Here is a 16,302-nt window from a genome sequence, read left to right as displayed (position 1 = left end):
TTTTTGCTTTGGAAATACGACAGTTCTCAAACTATCACTACACGCAACCAGGAAAAAAAGCATCGTGAATGTTTGATAAAAACGCATGCTGAGAGAGCAGGAGGAAGAAATTGGCTATTTTGACCCTGGTGGCTTTTCACAGTTAAGGTTACTTGTTTCCTTCGCCTTATCTGGCAACCCTGACCAAACTGCGACAGCGCCAATGGCAGCAAAACATAACTGTTACAGGCGAGGAGGATGACAGCAACAAGGTGAGATGAGCATCGTTTGAATTCAGCGATGGCGGTGATATACGTGCAGAATATGTAAGGCATCGTAACGTATTGGCTTTGTTTTAGTTACATCTGAAATGTTAAATGAGCGTCAACTTTACCTTAAGTTACTATAGTATTCCGGCAAAAATGTTAGCACACGCTCAGCAACTGAAGCTAACTCACGTTAGCATATTACCCTGTGATGCCTCTGAGATGGCTTTATGTTAGCTCAGTCGCGTTACCTAGCGTTGCTACCGTTAACCAAATAAGAGACCTGGCTTCATTGACAAGGTTGTTGGTTAACTTGTAGCTTGCAATAGGCGTTTTCGGCCGTTCTCAAGCCATTGACGAATAGGACAACCCCTGTCAAGCTGTTGTTTTTATGTAGCGAAAATGTTGACTCCAGTTGTCTGAGTAGACTGGCTTGCTAGCGTATGCTAACCACAGCCCGGGGCCTAAGGGTGTCAAAGCAGTTCTCTTGAATCAAACTGACTTTCAAAGACGACGTCTTGTGCAGTGGTCATGTTACAGCGCTATTGTAAAGAATGCGTTGTAAGTACAAACTGTCTTATAATGACATGTTGTTTAACCTTCCTTTCATCCCTCTGAACTCATGATGCTGTTGCTAAAGATATCAAGCACTTGAGGTTTTTGTATTGACGTGTCAGCTTGTTAGCAGAATCATTGCACACACACAGCCCACCAAAGTTCATTCAGCAGTTCAGGAAGGTCACTAGGATTCATGTTCCATTTTAACCTTAGTTACAAGTCATGTAGTTTGTTTCCCGTAGAAGCAAAAACTTGCTCAATCTGAAAATGGACTTCAGTCGTCACATGTAATTTTGTCTGCTGTCACTGTCCAGCTTAGTGTGTGTTTGTGTTGGGATGCGTTCATGAAACACAGGATTAAATAGAGGAGTCTGTAAAATTCTGTAAAATTCTGATTTGGCGCTATATAAATAAAATTGAATTGAATTGTAAAAATGCATTTAAAAAAACAGCTAAACAGGTTAAGAAAAAATTCTGTCAGCAGACCAAAGTTGATTGGACCTTAAGTGGTTAATAATATACAAAATTTAACTTGCTGGGAAGAGGGATCATGCTTTAAAGACCTAAACATATTTTCATGATTTATACTTTTGTTTGTATCACTATAATTTGTTATAATTCAGTTTTGTTTAATGATTGCATGAAGCAGAAACACCCTTGTGTCTTTAAGCACAGCAATCTATAAATAATGATGATACTTGGAAGAAACACCTTCCTTCCTGCTTGCCATGGATTATAACTGTAACTGTAAGTGACAGGAATCCACTAAGATAACTGCTGAAAACTTGATGAAAGTTGATGATTAGGCCATATGATGAAGAAATTAACATTTTAAAATTTAAATTGAAGTTTGTTTTGTTGTTTTTTTTTCTTCTTTTTTTGCAGTGAAAACTGCTTTTAGAGCTTGTGGAAATGTAGTGCCAACCAGCATTAATTCTTCCTGCTATACATCAGATGTCTGAAACACTGATCAGGGTTAGTGAGGAAATGACATTTTATCTTTCTTCACTGGTTTCCCTGGATGACATTTTATTTCCTTCTTATATTGAATCATATCCAAGTAAAAAAAAATCTAAATGAAGTTATTTCCAATACAGTTCCAGATCATTGTTACGCACCCTTATGCTAGTACAAATAATATGCACATGTTGTCTTCTTGTCTTCTATTGATTTTTGATACTTTAATTGGTGAGCCACAGATGTAGAGCATCTTCCTATTGCAGTTTTGGGGTGGTGGAGTATGTTGAAGGAGTATGTAGGACGTATATTTACACAGAGTTCTGGAAACTGGCCGTGCTGATTATGTATTATTTACATTTTGTGTTTAGCAAAACCACAAAATATGAGAACAAGGATCGAAAGATGTAATGTTTTCTTAGTTCTATGTAAAGTAATGGAAAAGTGTACCAAAGTAACAATTTTAAATTTATTTTCTTTATCACACTGGTGATTTAGCTGGTGGTTTAAGGCGTCAGCCTTGATTTGAAGATGTATAACAACACAAGCATTAAATGTAACACCAGCTTGCTGTGTACTGCAGTTTATTCCTGGTTTGTTCTGGATACTAATGTTGGGTCAGCTTCACGAAAGATGGCTTCACGGGCCTGCCTCACTTGTTGCTATGAAACAGATCTGCATGAGCCTGTGTGTGTGCAGGGATAGTCTGGAGGTCTTGCTGAGACTAAGCCTGTGAATCTGGAGGTGGAAGGGAAAGGATTGAAAGAGCTCTAGCTCTTTTTAAACACGTATTCATGTGCTCATAAAATGTTGTAAATGACAGTGGGTTGTGTGAGCTTTTGTACTGTGTCTGCCACTAATCCTAGAAGTTCCACAACAGTGCCTCATCGCCCTCTCCTTCGTCCTTCTTACAGCTGCGTGCTTAGATATTCAAACCATGGTTTGTTCTCTGTCCTTACACAAGTAGTGATGAGGAATGAGACTAGGCTCTATTGATGCAGTAAGCCTACACAAAACACTGACATCACAAGGTATGCTTGTTTAGCCATAGATTGACCTTCAAAGTAGCTCCCATGAATGTCGGTGCCTGTGCAGTGTTTTGCCAATACAGTGATGAAGTGTTATTACATGAGCCAGTGCTTAGAGTCAGACAAATGATTCAGTCAATTTTCACAATGCCAAGACTGGCTTTTCTTTTTATAATGCTCACCCCAAACAAAGGTCTAAATGTGAGTTTTAAAATTTTTTAAATCACCGCTTCATGAGTTTTGATGTAGAGTTGTATCGCAGCTGTGGTGTTCTGCATTTACTGGCTGCGTGAAGAGAGATGATGAGCTGTGTTTGTGTTAGTCGTGACTGGTAAAAAAGAGTTAGCTGATGACAAGGCTGTGTTGCTAAGCAACTCACATCATGGGCTGTGCCTCTTGAAGCTCGAAGCTGGCTGTACTGTCTCTGCAAGACTGGGGGGAAAGTGTAGTATAGTGTGTGTGTGTGTGTGTGTGTGTGTGTGTTCAGTAGAGTGCTTACCATGGACTTTATTTGATTATCAATATCCATGTGTAAAAACAATGTGCACTCTGAGCCGTTGGCAGCGTGTTGTGGTTTAGACTCCGAGCACCCCAAAATCCCCGCAGTGCTTTACCATAAAACAGCTTTGCTCCCTGTGGAATTCTCCTCAATTCAGATTGATTGTCAGGGGATTAGTGGTGCAGGCTTACACTGTTCAGCCCACACTTCTCTTAGGTTATGTTAACTCGTGTACTTACACCCCATGTATGTCTGGCTTCACTGTTGCTATGAAGTTAAAATATGGTGTTTATTTTAAATACCTGTGTGATTTGTATGTTGTTGTTTTTTTGGGGGGGGGGGATAGTTTTGGGTTTTTTGGGGTTTTTTTAACCAGAATGTTGTGATTTTCATTTTAAAACCAGAAAAATAGAAGGACTTTGCACTAGGCAAGAGATCAGTGACACTTTAATGTTTATATCTTTGGCTTTTGTTTGTCCAAAAATTGAGATTGTTGTATCTGTATGCTACATGAAAATAAGCAAAGAAATATACACAAATCTGTTTAGGTTTATTGGTAATTTTAGTTTATAAATGGTAAATGGCCTGTATTTATATAGCGCTTTACTAGTCCCTAAGGACCCCAAAGCGCTTTACATATCCAGTCATCCACCCATTCACACACACATTCACACACTGGTGATGGCAAGCTACATTGTAGCCACAGCCACCCTGGGGCGCACTGACAGAGGCGAGGCTGCCGGACACTGGCGCCACCGGGCCCTCTGACCACCACCAGTAGGCAACGGGTGAAGTGTCTTGCCCAAGGACACAACGACCGAGACTGTCCAAGCCGGGGCTCGAACCGGCAACCTTCCGATTACAAGGCGAACTCCCAACTCTTGAGCCACGATCGCCACAACACCTTATAAATGCAACACCTTGTCAGGTGCTTTGCTGTAGTTTGTAATTACTGCTTAAGATACATAATTGGTGGTCAGATTTTTATGAATTAGTGGTCTGTGTGTGTGACATGTTACTTTTCATTAAAAATGCAATAAAGCATAGTTTTGTAGTTATAATTTTATAGTCAAGTATAGTTTGGGGATATTTCAAGTGAAAATAAAATGATTTTTTTTTGTTGTTGGAGGGAAGTAGGAAAAGTTCAGTATGTTCCTCCATTTGTCAATGAGTAACGATGCCTGACGGCTACCAAAAACAAGCGCTGCTTTAACTCTTTCACCCCATAAAGATGATATATGAGGATCTCCCCAGTACACTTAGTGTGATCTCTGACTTCATTATTAACTTCTGATAATGAGTCATTTTGTTCTATAAGCAGGCCTGAAATGTGACAGAAAAGGGCTTCAACGGTTACTCCTAGTAGGCTTTGAAAGGGTAGAGAGTAAAAACATTGCAGTTGTGGCCCCCAGCATCATAATTAAGGGGAAAACCCACCCATGGCAGTTATTTGCTAATTAAGAATCCAGTGTCTCATATAGCAGTGTCAGGCAGACCAGTCAGCATGTGTGATTATTGTGCTTCATTTGCCTGAATAATTCAGTCACTTACTGCAGATGGTATTGTTTCTTGCTGGTGGAGAACTTACTGGTCTACCACAAGTAGGGGCAGAAGACTGGGGCTCAAAAGCGTTTTCCCAAGTTTTATTGGAATTTGTTAGAAGACATAATTATAGACTAATTTGATATATATTTCTGAGTTTAGTATTCTTAGTGTTTTCTATTAAATAATCTCAAGTACTTACTTTTCAACATTACCTTTATTATGTATAAAAGAAAGCTGGGAGCACCTACTGTACTTACAACTGAAAATCTGCCATCCCTTCTAAGTTAGTATTACGCTGGACCATCCTGGAACCAAAAGCAAATCTCTGATATGGGACCCTCCTAATCTGCCATGCAATCCAGTGGTTCTGTTTCCATACCACAGATTGTACTAAAGATTGACATCACTCATTGGTTTACAAACTCCTGCTCTAAAGCCCTGAAATGGGCATTTTCATATGAGCACAGTCGCTTTGAGGCACTTATAGTGTAAGGTAAAGACCTTACAATAATAAAGATAAAACCCAACAATCAAACAACCCTCTTTGACCAAGCACTTGGCAACAGCGGGAAGGAAAACTCCCTTTTAACAACTCATGATTTCTATTTATAAGTTGTCACAAACAACAGGAATGCATATATATATTGGTCAAATAAGATAAAATAACATTTGTCTTCAAATGTGGACCAGCCATAGTTGCCACACAAAAACCCCCATTTTAGGAAAGGAGGGGCCAAACTTACTATATCGTTGTTAGATTCATTCTGGTATCTTCCCCCAGTGTCTTTTTTTGGTCCAACTTCAGATTAGGTGCTCAGGAAAAAAATGATTGATGAAAGAGACATATTGACCCTTATTTTTGTTGCTTTCTTGCAGGATTACATAATTTGATTTTACCTGCTCACACAGTAGAGGCCGTAACCCTTTGGCCTGGAGGAGAAGCCTGCAGTGCTAAAAGTCCATCCCTTAGCATGATTAGCTGGTTGTGGTGGAGGTGAGGAAGCATGGAGTGGAAATTTGGGGTGTCAAGACAAACGTGATGACAGCATGGTCCATGGTGGAGAAGCTCAAAATGGAAAAACGCCCGTGCAGGGAGGAGAACATTGACTCAAGCGAGGCGCAGCATGCCACTGACGAGTCTGAGGATGGAAGCAGCTCAGATAGCGAATCGGAAGAGCAGCAACATCGGAGGGTTCAGGTGAACAGCAGTAGCTGTAAGAGAAGGGAGCCACTGGCTGTAACAAAACCCCACCGACAGCTCTGTCGCTCCCCATGCCTTGATCGGCCCAGTTTTTCCCAGAGTAGCACTGCGCAAGACTTTCGTGAGGATGAGACCAATGCAGTACCAGGGGCTAAGCCCACCAGTGAGCGAGAGTACCAGACTAAGATGGAATTTGCTTTGAAGTTGGGCTATTCAGGAGAGCAGGTTGAAACTGTGCTCCACAAGTTAGGGTCTGCTGCGCTTATTAACGATGTTCTTGCCGAGTTAGTACGGCTCGGAAACAAAGCAGAGCCTGAAAACCAGTCTTGCAGCAGCAGTACAGCCACGTCAATATCACGCTCCCCCTGTGTTAAAGAGACTGTTAGTCCCGAAGTGTCAGTGGAAGAGGAATCTGTGGATAGTTTTGATAACCTCAGGCCTATCGTCATCGATGGCTCAAATGTGGCAATGAGGTGAGGGACACAGAGACTTAGACTCACATTGAACTGGTCTGTGCTCTGTGCAGAATAAACTTATTGTCCTGAAGTATTTTCCTTTAATAGTCAGCTGTTCCATGAAGTTAACTAAACCTAATACTGTTATGTTTTGATAGCCACGGAAACAAAGAGGTGTTCTCTTGTCGTGGCATCCAGCTTGCTGTTGAATGGTTTCTGGAGAAAGGACACAAAGACATCACTGTGTTTGTTCCAGCCTGGAGAAAGGAGCAGTCAAGACCTGATGCCCTCATCGCAGGTGACTGTGCATTCACCTTACATCATAACACTGGTGCTATTTAAAGAGCAGCCTTTTAACTTGCACCTGTTTATTTTAATAAACCGTTACCAAACTGATGCACATAAACTCACTCAGTATTCCTCTTTCAGATCAAGAAATCTTACGCAAGCTGGAGAAAGAGAAGATCTTGGTTTTCACCCCGTCTCGGAGAGTTCAAGGCAGGAGAGTGGTGTGCTATGATGATCGCTTCATAGTGAAGCTGGCTTATGATTCTGATGGAATTATTGTGTCAAATGACAACTACAGAGACTTGCAAAATGAGAAGCCAGAATGGAAGAAATTTATAGAAGAGCGACTCCTAATGTACTCATTTGTCAATGACAAGTAAGAAACTGTTACTGTCATTTTATGGCATAGCTATACTATGTAAAATGCTTTCATGAATACCACTTTAGACTGTACAAATAAAGTGTCTTTTTAGAAACGTGTCGGGGTTGTTTTATGTAAATAAATCAACAAAATAAAGACTATATATGTTGCATGAACTGTTGCATTTTTATATTGTGATCTATAATAGACAATAGGAGTTTTTGAATTCTATTCTGTGGTAGACAGTTTTGCATTTAATAATAAATATTTTTGCTATTAGGTTTATGCCACCTGATGATCCATTGGGAAGACATGGACCAAGCTTAGAAAATTTCCTGCGCAAACGCCCTGTTGTTCCAGAGCACAAAAAACAACCTTGCCCTTATGGTAGGTTCTTTCTTCAAAATACTGCTATTCTGTCTGGGTATTCAATGTGTTTGATTTTCTTAACTTAATCTTCCGTTTCTTTGTACAAGGGAAAAAATGCACATATGGACACAAGTGCAAGTACTATCACCCAGAGCGTGTCAACCAGCCACAGCGCTCCGTGGCTGATGAACTACGGGCTTTTGCCAAATTGTCTGCAGTGAAAACAATGAGTGAAGGGGCTTTAGCTAAATGTGGGATTGGTCCAGCAACAGTAAAGGGGGACAGCAGCTCTGAGGCCAAACGCGTGGCACCCAAACGTCAGTCTGACCCGAGCATTCGTTCAGTGGCCTGCGAACCTCCAGAGGCACTGTCCGCCATTAGGAAGTCTGAGACAAATTCAGTGCCTTCCCTCGTGTCTGCTCTCAGTGTGCCCACAATGCAGCCAGCCAAGAGCCACGCAGCTGGTGCCTTGAACACACGATCAGCCAGCAGCCCAGTGCCAGGTTCTTTGCAGTTTTCTCACAGTTCTCTGGAGCACATGTCTAGTGTACAGTACCCTCCTATTTTAGTTACTAATAGTCATGGCGCCTCTGTAACATATAGTGAACAGTTCCCAAAGTATGACTCAGTTAGTGACCATGGCTATTATTCACTGCACAGTGATTTTTCAAATATGAGCATGAGCAGCATGCATAATGTTGACAGTTTCTGTAGCATGGAGCACGAGCATGTGTATCAGAGAAACCCCAGCCACTGCCCTGAATCCTGCCTCAGCCATTCAAACAGTGACTCGTTCTCGTCTTATGGGGACCTGTACCCAAGCTCTGTGGACAGTAGCTTAGAGGAGAGTATGAAGGGGCAGCAGCAGTCTCCCGCACAGACTAGGATGCAAGCGTTCTCCCACGGGTTTCGTCATGAAGCGCTGACTAGGGTACAGAGTTACGGACCAGAGGAGCCCAAGCAAGGCCTACGTAAGCAGGCTGGGTCTCATCTAGCACCACATATCCAGCATGCTGTAGTGGGAGCCAGGTCCAGCTGTCCTGGAGATTATCCCCTAACTCAGAATGTTCTCCCACCTTTGTCCTCACAACCCACACGCTCGCTAGGTATGACTCGTATGGACAGCATATCGGATTCAAGGCTATATGATAGCAACCCAATGAGACAGAGGCGACCTCCACTGTGCCGTGAGCAGCATGCAAGCTGGGACCCTCTCCCTTGTGGTAATGAGTCCTATGAATATCATTCATATCCACTGAGTAACAGCTTGATGCCATGTTGTGAGCGGGTGATGGTCCGCAGCATGCCAGACAAAATGGAACAAATCTGGAACTCGCCATGGGAGGCCCCATCTGGAGCTGAACACCAAGAGCGGTATGCTATCCCAGACCACCAGTATCAAACATACAGGAACCTTTGTAACATCTTTCCTGCCTACATAGTCCACGCTGTAATGGAGAAGAACCCTCATTTGACAGACCCGCAGCAACTTGCCGCTGTCATTGTTACAAAACTGAGGTCATGCCACTGAACAGTTAATTGTATGAAACCTTCAAAATGGATTTAATAAGAGAAATGAGGATTTCTTTGCAAAGATAGGCACATGTTAAATGTTGCTCCATGTGCAATGTCTGCCCTCAGGAGTTAGTTGTTTTTAAATGTTTCTGGTAGGATAGAGGACATTTTTGTATGAAGTGGGGTGTAGCTGATACAAGCCAACACCTTATTAGAAATCTGGTTCATAACGTATTCATACTACCTGAGCAGGAACAGGGAAGCAGTGTCTGTTTAACATGAAAGGTAATTCCTGTATTGTCGTTAACCTTTGGCAGTACTGAATTAAAATGATGTTACATGTTGTACAAAGTTGTAGAGGCTGAAAACAATATGAAATATTCAATCCATTTTGTAAAATATATAAATAAAGTAATGTGTGAAATAAAGTAAAATAATAAAATCTAAACTCATATGTATTTATATATACAGATGACACCACCTGTCACCTTTTAATCAGTGTTCAGCTTTCAAGGTAAAAAGCTGTTAACAGAATTAACATTTTTTGCTCTTGTTAGCTGTAAAAGTCATTAAAAATGAACTCCGTGAAACACACAACACAGATAAAGTAAACTTTAAGATTTCCTTTTATTATAAGGCTGCAAAGGCCACTTGGCTAACAAGCTAACATTCTAGGTAGGTTGTAAGCACAGAAGACAGTTTATTATAGGAATTAAAATTGGCTGATTAATTCAGAGAGCAATCTTTTAAAGACCAAAAAACTCTAAAAGCCATCATTTATTTCTTCATTTCAAATCAACAGCTTGATATTGGCACTTCTGAGCTAATCGACAAGCTTGCTAGCTAGTTAGCATTAGTTGGCAAACACAGTAAGAAAACTAAGGAAGTTTATTTATTTATTAACCTTTATTTAACCAGGAAGATCCCATTGAGATTAAAAACCTCTTTTTCAAGGGAGACCTGGCCAAGATAGGCAGCAGCATATGTCTCACAGTTACAGAAATTACTCAAACACAGGCAGCATCAACACACATGCAACAATAAGTGAAAGAATACAAATAAAATAAAAACTAAATTCAAATAAAAATAAAAAAGTCAGTTAAAATGACAATCAATCTAGTTGAAACTGTTACATGTTATGGACTTGGCCTCAAGGATTCGTAGTTTAGATTTAAAAGCACTTAATGAAATGAATTCAGTCATTTACTTCTTTATTTGATATCGCTAGCAAGAGGTATTTAAAATATGTATCTGTATTGAGATGAAGTCATAAAAATGCTAATTGGACATTTGAAATATTACTTTAAACTTGATTTTAACCATCAAATAGTTCCAGAAGTTACTGTATTTTACAGAAGTGAACATGTTTATTTCATTTAGAATTGTATTGCTGGGTTCTGTTTGTAGACAGCTTACAATCATAATTTAAGACTAAAGTGAACCCTAATGTAATTGTAATTAATTTCTGTAATATTGAATGCGCGTATCAGTGTGAACAATTGAATGAGTAAACGAGTTAGGTAAATATCAGCACGGGAAATAATTACATGGTCCTATCTCCCACATTTTTATGAAGATCCTGTTCAGGTGCTTTGAATGCGTTATGAAAGGCATATAAAGTGTTTCTGATGCAGTGGAACTATAAGTAACCATGCAGTCTGCCTCTGCTGTAAATAATATTTATGATATGTTTTCTTTTGTTTGTTTGTTTGTTTGTTTAGGGGGGTTTTGGGGGGGGGGATTTATTTTGAAGATGAGTATGAGGGAGGTAGGTATATACCTCACAGCATGAACTATGACATTTTATGGCCTTATATCTGAGTGACCTCACACTTATTCATTGTCCAATTGGTTTCGGTGAACGTCTTTGTCATTGAAGCCTCATAATTTCAAATGTAAAGCACTATCTCAGTATCTAAAGAGATATATTTTCTCAGCCTCACTTAACAAAGCTACTATTTTGGTAGAATTTGACAGTGCACAAAGCAAGCCAAAAAAATTATTTGACTTGTATATATGTGCGCATGTACATATGATCACAGAAAAGCCATTATTTCAAAGTCATTTATAAGCTGCTAAATAATGCCAAAAAAATAATTTATATATTGTCAGTATTCAAAATAATTTTAGGTCACAGGATCAATTCGATTATAGTATAAAAAGAGCATATGTGTTTGGATAGTTTATATAGTGTACTGTATAGTTAGCTGTCTGATTTTATTGGATGCTACATCCAGGATTTTCCTCTTTATAAAATTGTCATATCTGTTGTGCTAATCCTTTTCAGTGTGAAGTATTCAAAGTATCTTTGTTTCACGCAGTAGTTCTATTGGACTTGTTCAAGTTGCCGCTGGAGCAGTTTGTTTTCAGGTTCAAGTCAATTTATTTTCTAACTACTTTTACATGCACCTTGATAGTGTGATCATTTGAGCTTTAGTCAGTTACCTAATTATGATTAATAAAAAAAAGAATTTGAAATTGTTGTCTTCACTTTAAGTCATCAAGTGCTAATGTCCATGACACACCTAAGCCAGGGAAGGTGGTATCACTGTGGCAGTTATCTAGCAAAAATCCAAGATTACTGCATCTAAAGTTATTATATCCAAAGTCTAGTCCAGTGTGTGGTGAACAAATCTATGGATTTTAATATTAAATGAAGTGGTTTAGTGTATTAAATTGAACAAGTGCATTTCTAACATTAAGAAGGTTTTTAGATGGAAATATGCATGCAGTAAAACATGCTCCCCTATAATAGAGCACATCTCCTCACATTACATTTAGTTCAGTTGCGCCTGTAAGAAATATTTTCTTGTAGAAAGTAATTTCTTATATAATGTACATGCACTTAAAATATGGCAAAGTTGATTGAAACTGCAGAAAGGAGACTTTTTACTCCGTCTATTCCTGTGCACCTAAATAAGTCATCCAATCTTATGCCGTTACCTGACTTCCAGCTTCCTCTCATGTGCATGTAAATGTGGTAAACTGAGAATTCATTGCTCCTGGCTATGATGTGACTTTAGTAGGGACATTGGAAGTTGTAGAAGTATAGTCTATGAGATGGAAACAGTGTTTACTATCACAGTTAAATGTTTGCACACGGAATTCTGATACCGACTGAACTGAAGTTATTTATCAGATAACTCTGAGGATCTGGCTTAAATAGTTAGGCCTGGTAGTAAAATAAATATTCTGATATTTTGTAACGTATTAGGTTTAAATAACAAAAAATTGAATGAACACATATTAAATACATTTCTGTGAATGCTTGAAAGCATGTTGGAGATGAAAGTTTCTGTATGGCTTTTTATAGGAGGCTGGACTGCTAATATACAGATGTACAATACACATACGTGCAGCTGGTCTCTAAGGATTGTAGGAAGATTTGGCTGTGCCTTGCAGCACACTGCTCTCAGGATGCTTTCACTTTTCTAATTTTAAGTCTTTCCTGCCAAAACCAGCGGTTACTGGCAAAAGTGTACTCTGATCTAGTAGTTATATATAGATATATTTGTGAAATTCCTACATGTAACATGTAGTACCTTAAAGTTAGTTATTTATGGTTGAGACATGAAGATGGCATTGCAAAACTTTGTACTTTTTGTGAATATCCTCTTTATGCACCTTGAGTGTTCGAACAGCGAGCTAACAGGCTGGATTCATGTGGTGCAACTTCAGAAGGTATTTGTTTTCCATAAGGGTGTCTCTGTAGCCAAAGACAAATGTCGCAATATTAAAAAGTACTCAACGAAGTTGTTTTCTTGATTTGCTCGTGGTTTTTGTAACAGTAATGTTGATTGGAAAGTGTTGAACCAGGCCTTGAAAAATTTCTGCCTTTATCAAGCCTAAAAATGATGACGTTGGGTACTAAGTTTGGTATCTGACTTCTTATACTAGGCGGTGAGGCCTGGTATTATTCTGCTTAAAACAATACACTTGCAGAAGTTGTACTATGTAAAGCCAGCCCACATAGCACAACCATCCTCCTAGCGCGTTTAAAGGGAAATGCCACTTATTTTCAGGGTTCAGGAATGGTAACCCCTAGACCTGCTATTAAAGTGCACAGTGGTTAAAGGCTCATTTGTAAAAGATTCAATTGAGTTTCAACAAACAACAAAAATACATTTGGTGTCAGTTTATAGTTTGTGTCCTTCATTATGTTAATAAATGATTAAAAACGCTATAAATTAATGTTTAGCTTGTATTTTAGAAAACGAATCTGCACCAGACTATCTCAAAGCTGTCTATTTGTCATTTATTCTCTGAACGTGTTCATGAATTTTTAAACTGAGTGGTATTACTCTTTAACAAGGCTAATTATGTGAGCCTGACCTTGTCTCCTTGGTGGTGCTGTTAAAGATGCATATATATATATATTTCTTTGTAATGTTTAGCTAGAACCGTAATATGTAGACATAAAGAAAAAAAAAACTGTTGAATGTGTTTTGCCCAAAATTATTTTTGGGCTTTGCTGACTTTGTTTTTCATGAAAAAAGACGAGGCTACGTTAGGCCAGCTGTCTGTTCATGAGAAGGTGAAACAAACTGCCTAAATGTTTCTTCATGTGAAACAATCAGATTGCAAGGCTGCTGTCAAGGTTGTTTCTGGCATTTGGCTAAAAGTTTGCGTGCCATCCTTTCCCTTTGAAATAATTGAATTGATCTATGCTCCAAAAACTTTGGAAAACTTTGCAAAAACACTGAAGCGCTGTATGCTACAAGAAACTGCTCTAAATAAAACAACAACAACAACAACAAAAATTGGCTTTATTGCTAATTGTAGCACCAAATTAAGATCAGTCATTTGCCTTTTTCACTTAGAAATATTTAACCTTATTGAGGTCCATATTCAACATGAACACTGGAATAGTCCATTGGCCATGAGCTAAATTGTGCGTGTACTCAGTAACTGTAATGTAGGATGTAGGCCACAGCATAAATCCACCAAAAAACAAATGGTCTGGGTTTGTTGTTATGTTTTGTGTTAAATCTGGAAACTTTTTTGGCAATGGACTACTTCCAGGATAAAAATAAAAACCTCATTATTTTTGCTAAATACTTTCAATGTACCAATCTTTCTTCTTTTTTGTTGTTGTTGTTGTTGTTGCTTTGGATAAATGTTACAGACCATAATGGTGGTTTTTAATCCTCTCCCTTCCTTTCTAAGTGCCGCAAACAGCTAAGTTACAAATGTCTAGAATTGACTTTTGCTTGTTGATACAAATTGTATCTATACCTTGAATGTAACAAAATATGAAATGTATAATATGAAAATAGTTTTGTTTAAATAAAGGGGGAAAAAAAACAATGCCATAATGTTTGTGACACTGTGTGTCACTGGGAGTAGCCCACTGGTATGTACTTATTCTTATACTGGGTACAGTAGTTAAATTACAGGGACATTTATGTGCTACATAAACGTGCACAGATACCCTGTGTACAGCAGTAAGCATCGTGTCCTCTCTGTACATAGTGTTATATATATATATATATATAAAAACATAAATAAAAAATTACATTAAATGTACACTGCTGTGAAAAAGTATTTGCCCTCTTCTTAATTCTTTTTTTGATTTTGGATATTTGTCATATTTAAACATTTCAGATCAAACAAATGTGATTTAATGTAGTTTTTAAATGACGATTTTGTTTATTCAATTTAAAAAGCTAGCCAAACCTGCCTTTGGCTTAGTACATTAAATAGTCATTTAAAAATCTGCATTTTGTATTTACTTGGCTTATCTTTGTGTAATATTAAAACTAGTTTGATCATGTACCTGTGAAAAAATATAAAAAAAAATCAAGAAGGGGCAAATACTTTAACAGCACTTTTACAGCGCAATCTGTAAATGTAACAGGTATTTAACTTGTTTTAAGTAAAATAATTTTGTGTTGTAAACGTGTGCATCTATTTCATCTGATCTGATATGTCTTTATGCTATTTAAATGGGAATTTAAATATTTTTGGATATATTTTGCTGAATAAAATATGCCAAAGTTATTCTTGGGTGGCTTTGTTTAAAAAAAAAAAAAACAAATAGAAAAAAAAAATCTTGTGATTCAGCACACGGGTTGTCATGCAATGTATTCTATATTTTCGAAGACAAAGGTTTTCTTTTTCACACACTGTAAGCAAAGGGTAACTAGACAACAAACGCAAATCAGTGCATAGCCTGGCAGTTTAAAAATGGTTAAAAGCACGATACAAAATCTGCAGTCTATCATTGGCTGATGTCTGGATGCCAACTGATGTCACCACATACCATCCACACCATTGGCAAGAGTGAGACTGCAGTATCATTAGTGACTGTAATAAAGTGCCAGTTTTCACTCTGATTTGTGTTTGATCTTTATCGGTCTTGAAAGATGCTTTTGAAACTGGAATTTTCTTAGAATGCTTGGCTGTTGATTTAATGACTAACCCTCTATGTTAACAAAGAAGAGGTGTGTTGAATAGTGGATTCTTTCAGTACTGAATTCTTCACCAATTGTAATTTATTAATGTTGTTATCCGAGGCCAGTTTGCATTTGATTAGCACCGTTTTCAATGTGTTAACACGGATATTGTCAGTATTATATCAGAATCTGTTGTTGGCTGAAATCAAGACCAAAGTGATTTTTGATGTGTACACTTCTCATAACTGTCATGATTATTGATTCAAATAGTTTTCGGCCCTTGATGTCTTGCAGTTTGTGCGACCATATGGAATGCTGGCGTACGAAATGTCACGACAACAGGTACACGCATATAAACAGGACTGTACATATACAGTATACAGTGTAATACTCAGGTTAAACACACAAACATTTTAAATCGCAGACTTGGTTGTTTTCTAATACTGAGAAATGCAGTGGTCACCTTTCTGAAGTATGTGTAGGTCTCACCTTTGAATAGACCGTTGTGTCTGCCATGTGAAAAAGGGAAATATAAAACAAGTTTTTTGTGTTGTGATGATCTGCAGTATTGTAATTCACACTGATTAGAAAGCATTGCTTTTATAGACTAATATATACGAAAATAGACTCTTTGGGTCTGTGGGCTCAAACAAAATGTAAGTCTTAATGACAAACTGTGTTTCTCTCCATAAATAAAGCAGAATTCTGTTCCAACTGTGTTTTATCTCTTTTTAATGAGGTGGTTGATTATAGAAACAACCGTGTTCTTTATTTATTTCCTGAAAATTGGAAAGGTAATCCTCAGTATGCAACTAACTTAAATGTTTATTACCCATTCTCCTTTTTTTTTTGGCCTGTCCCGTTTGGCTCTTTTGCCATCAGAATT

The 16,302-nt window shown here is 38.3% G+C and overlaps 1 protein-coding gene across 3 annotated transcripts; it reads left to right on the top strand.

Moving 5' to 3' along the window:
- The first annotated feature begins 23 nt into the window (after positions 1-23).
- On the top strand, positions 24-9,948 carry zc3h12b (zinc finger CCCH-type containing 12B). Of its 3 annotated transcripts, none has more exons than XM_005737849.1 (6): positions 24-251; positions 5,709-6,506; positions 6,647-6,786; positions 6,918-7,152; positions 7,418-7,524; positions 7,614-9,948. In XM_005737849.1, the coding sequence occupies exons 2-6, from the start codon at positions 5,872-5,874 to the stop codon at positions 9,035-9,037; spliced, it is 2,541 nt and encodes an 846-aa protein (XP_005737906.1). In that variant the 5' UTR covers positions 24-251; positions 5,709-5,871; the 3' UTR covers positions 9,038-9,948. The 3 variants fall into 3 exon arrangements, with proteins under 3 accessions (XP_005737906.1, XP_005737907.1, XP_005737908.1); XM_005737850.2 differs by having other exon boundaries at positions 251-305; XM_005737851.1 differs by lacking the exon at positions 24-251 and adding an exon at positions 525-806.
- Positions 9,949-16,302: the final 6,354 nt, after the last annotated feature.

This window comes from Pundamilia nyererei, unplaced genomic scaffold, assembly GCF_000239375.1.
Source record: "Pundamilia nyererei isolate P.nyererei 1_Seehausen unplaced genomic scaffold, PunNye1.0 scaffold00080, whole genome shotgun sequence".
NCBI lineage: Eukaryota > Metazoa > Chordata > Actinopteri > Cichliformes > Cichlidae > Pundamilia > Pundamilia nyererei.
Note: the sequence above shows the minus strand (reverse complement) of the source record. Positions and strands in the feature narration are given on the sequence as shown.

Excerpts from the sequence above, each read along its gene's own strand:
- zc3h12b (XM_005737849.1), top strand. The coding sequence starts at position 5,872 with ATGACAGCATGGTCCATGGTGGAGAAGCTCAAAATGGAAAAACGCCCG. Across the intron at positions 6,507-6,646 it reads GGCTCAAATGTGGCAATGAG|CCACGGAAACAAAGAGGTGT; the intron begins GTGAGGGACACA and ends ATGTTTTGATAG. Across the intron at positions 7,525-7,613 it reads AAAACAACCTTGCCCTTATG|GGAAAAAATGCACATATGGA; the intron begins GTAGGTTCTTTC and ends TCTTTGTACAAG.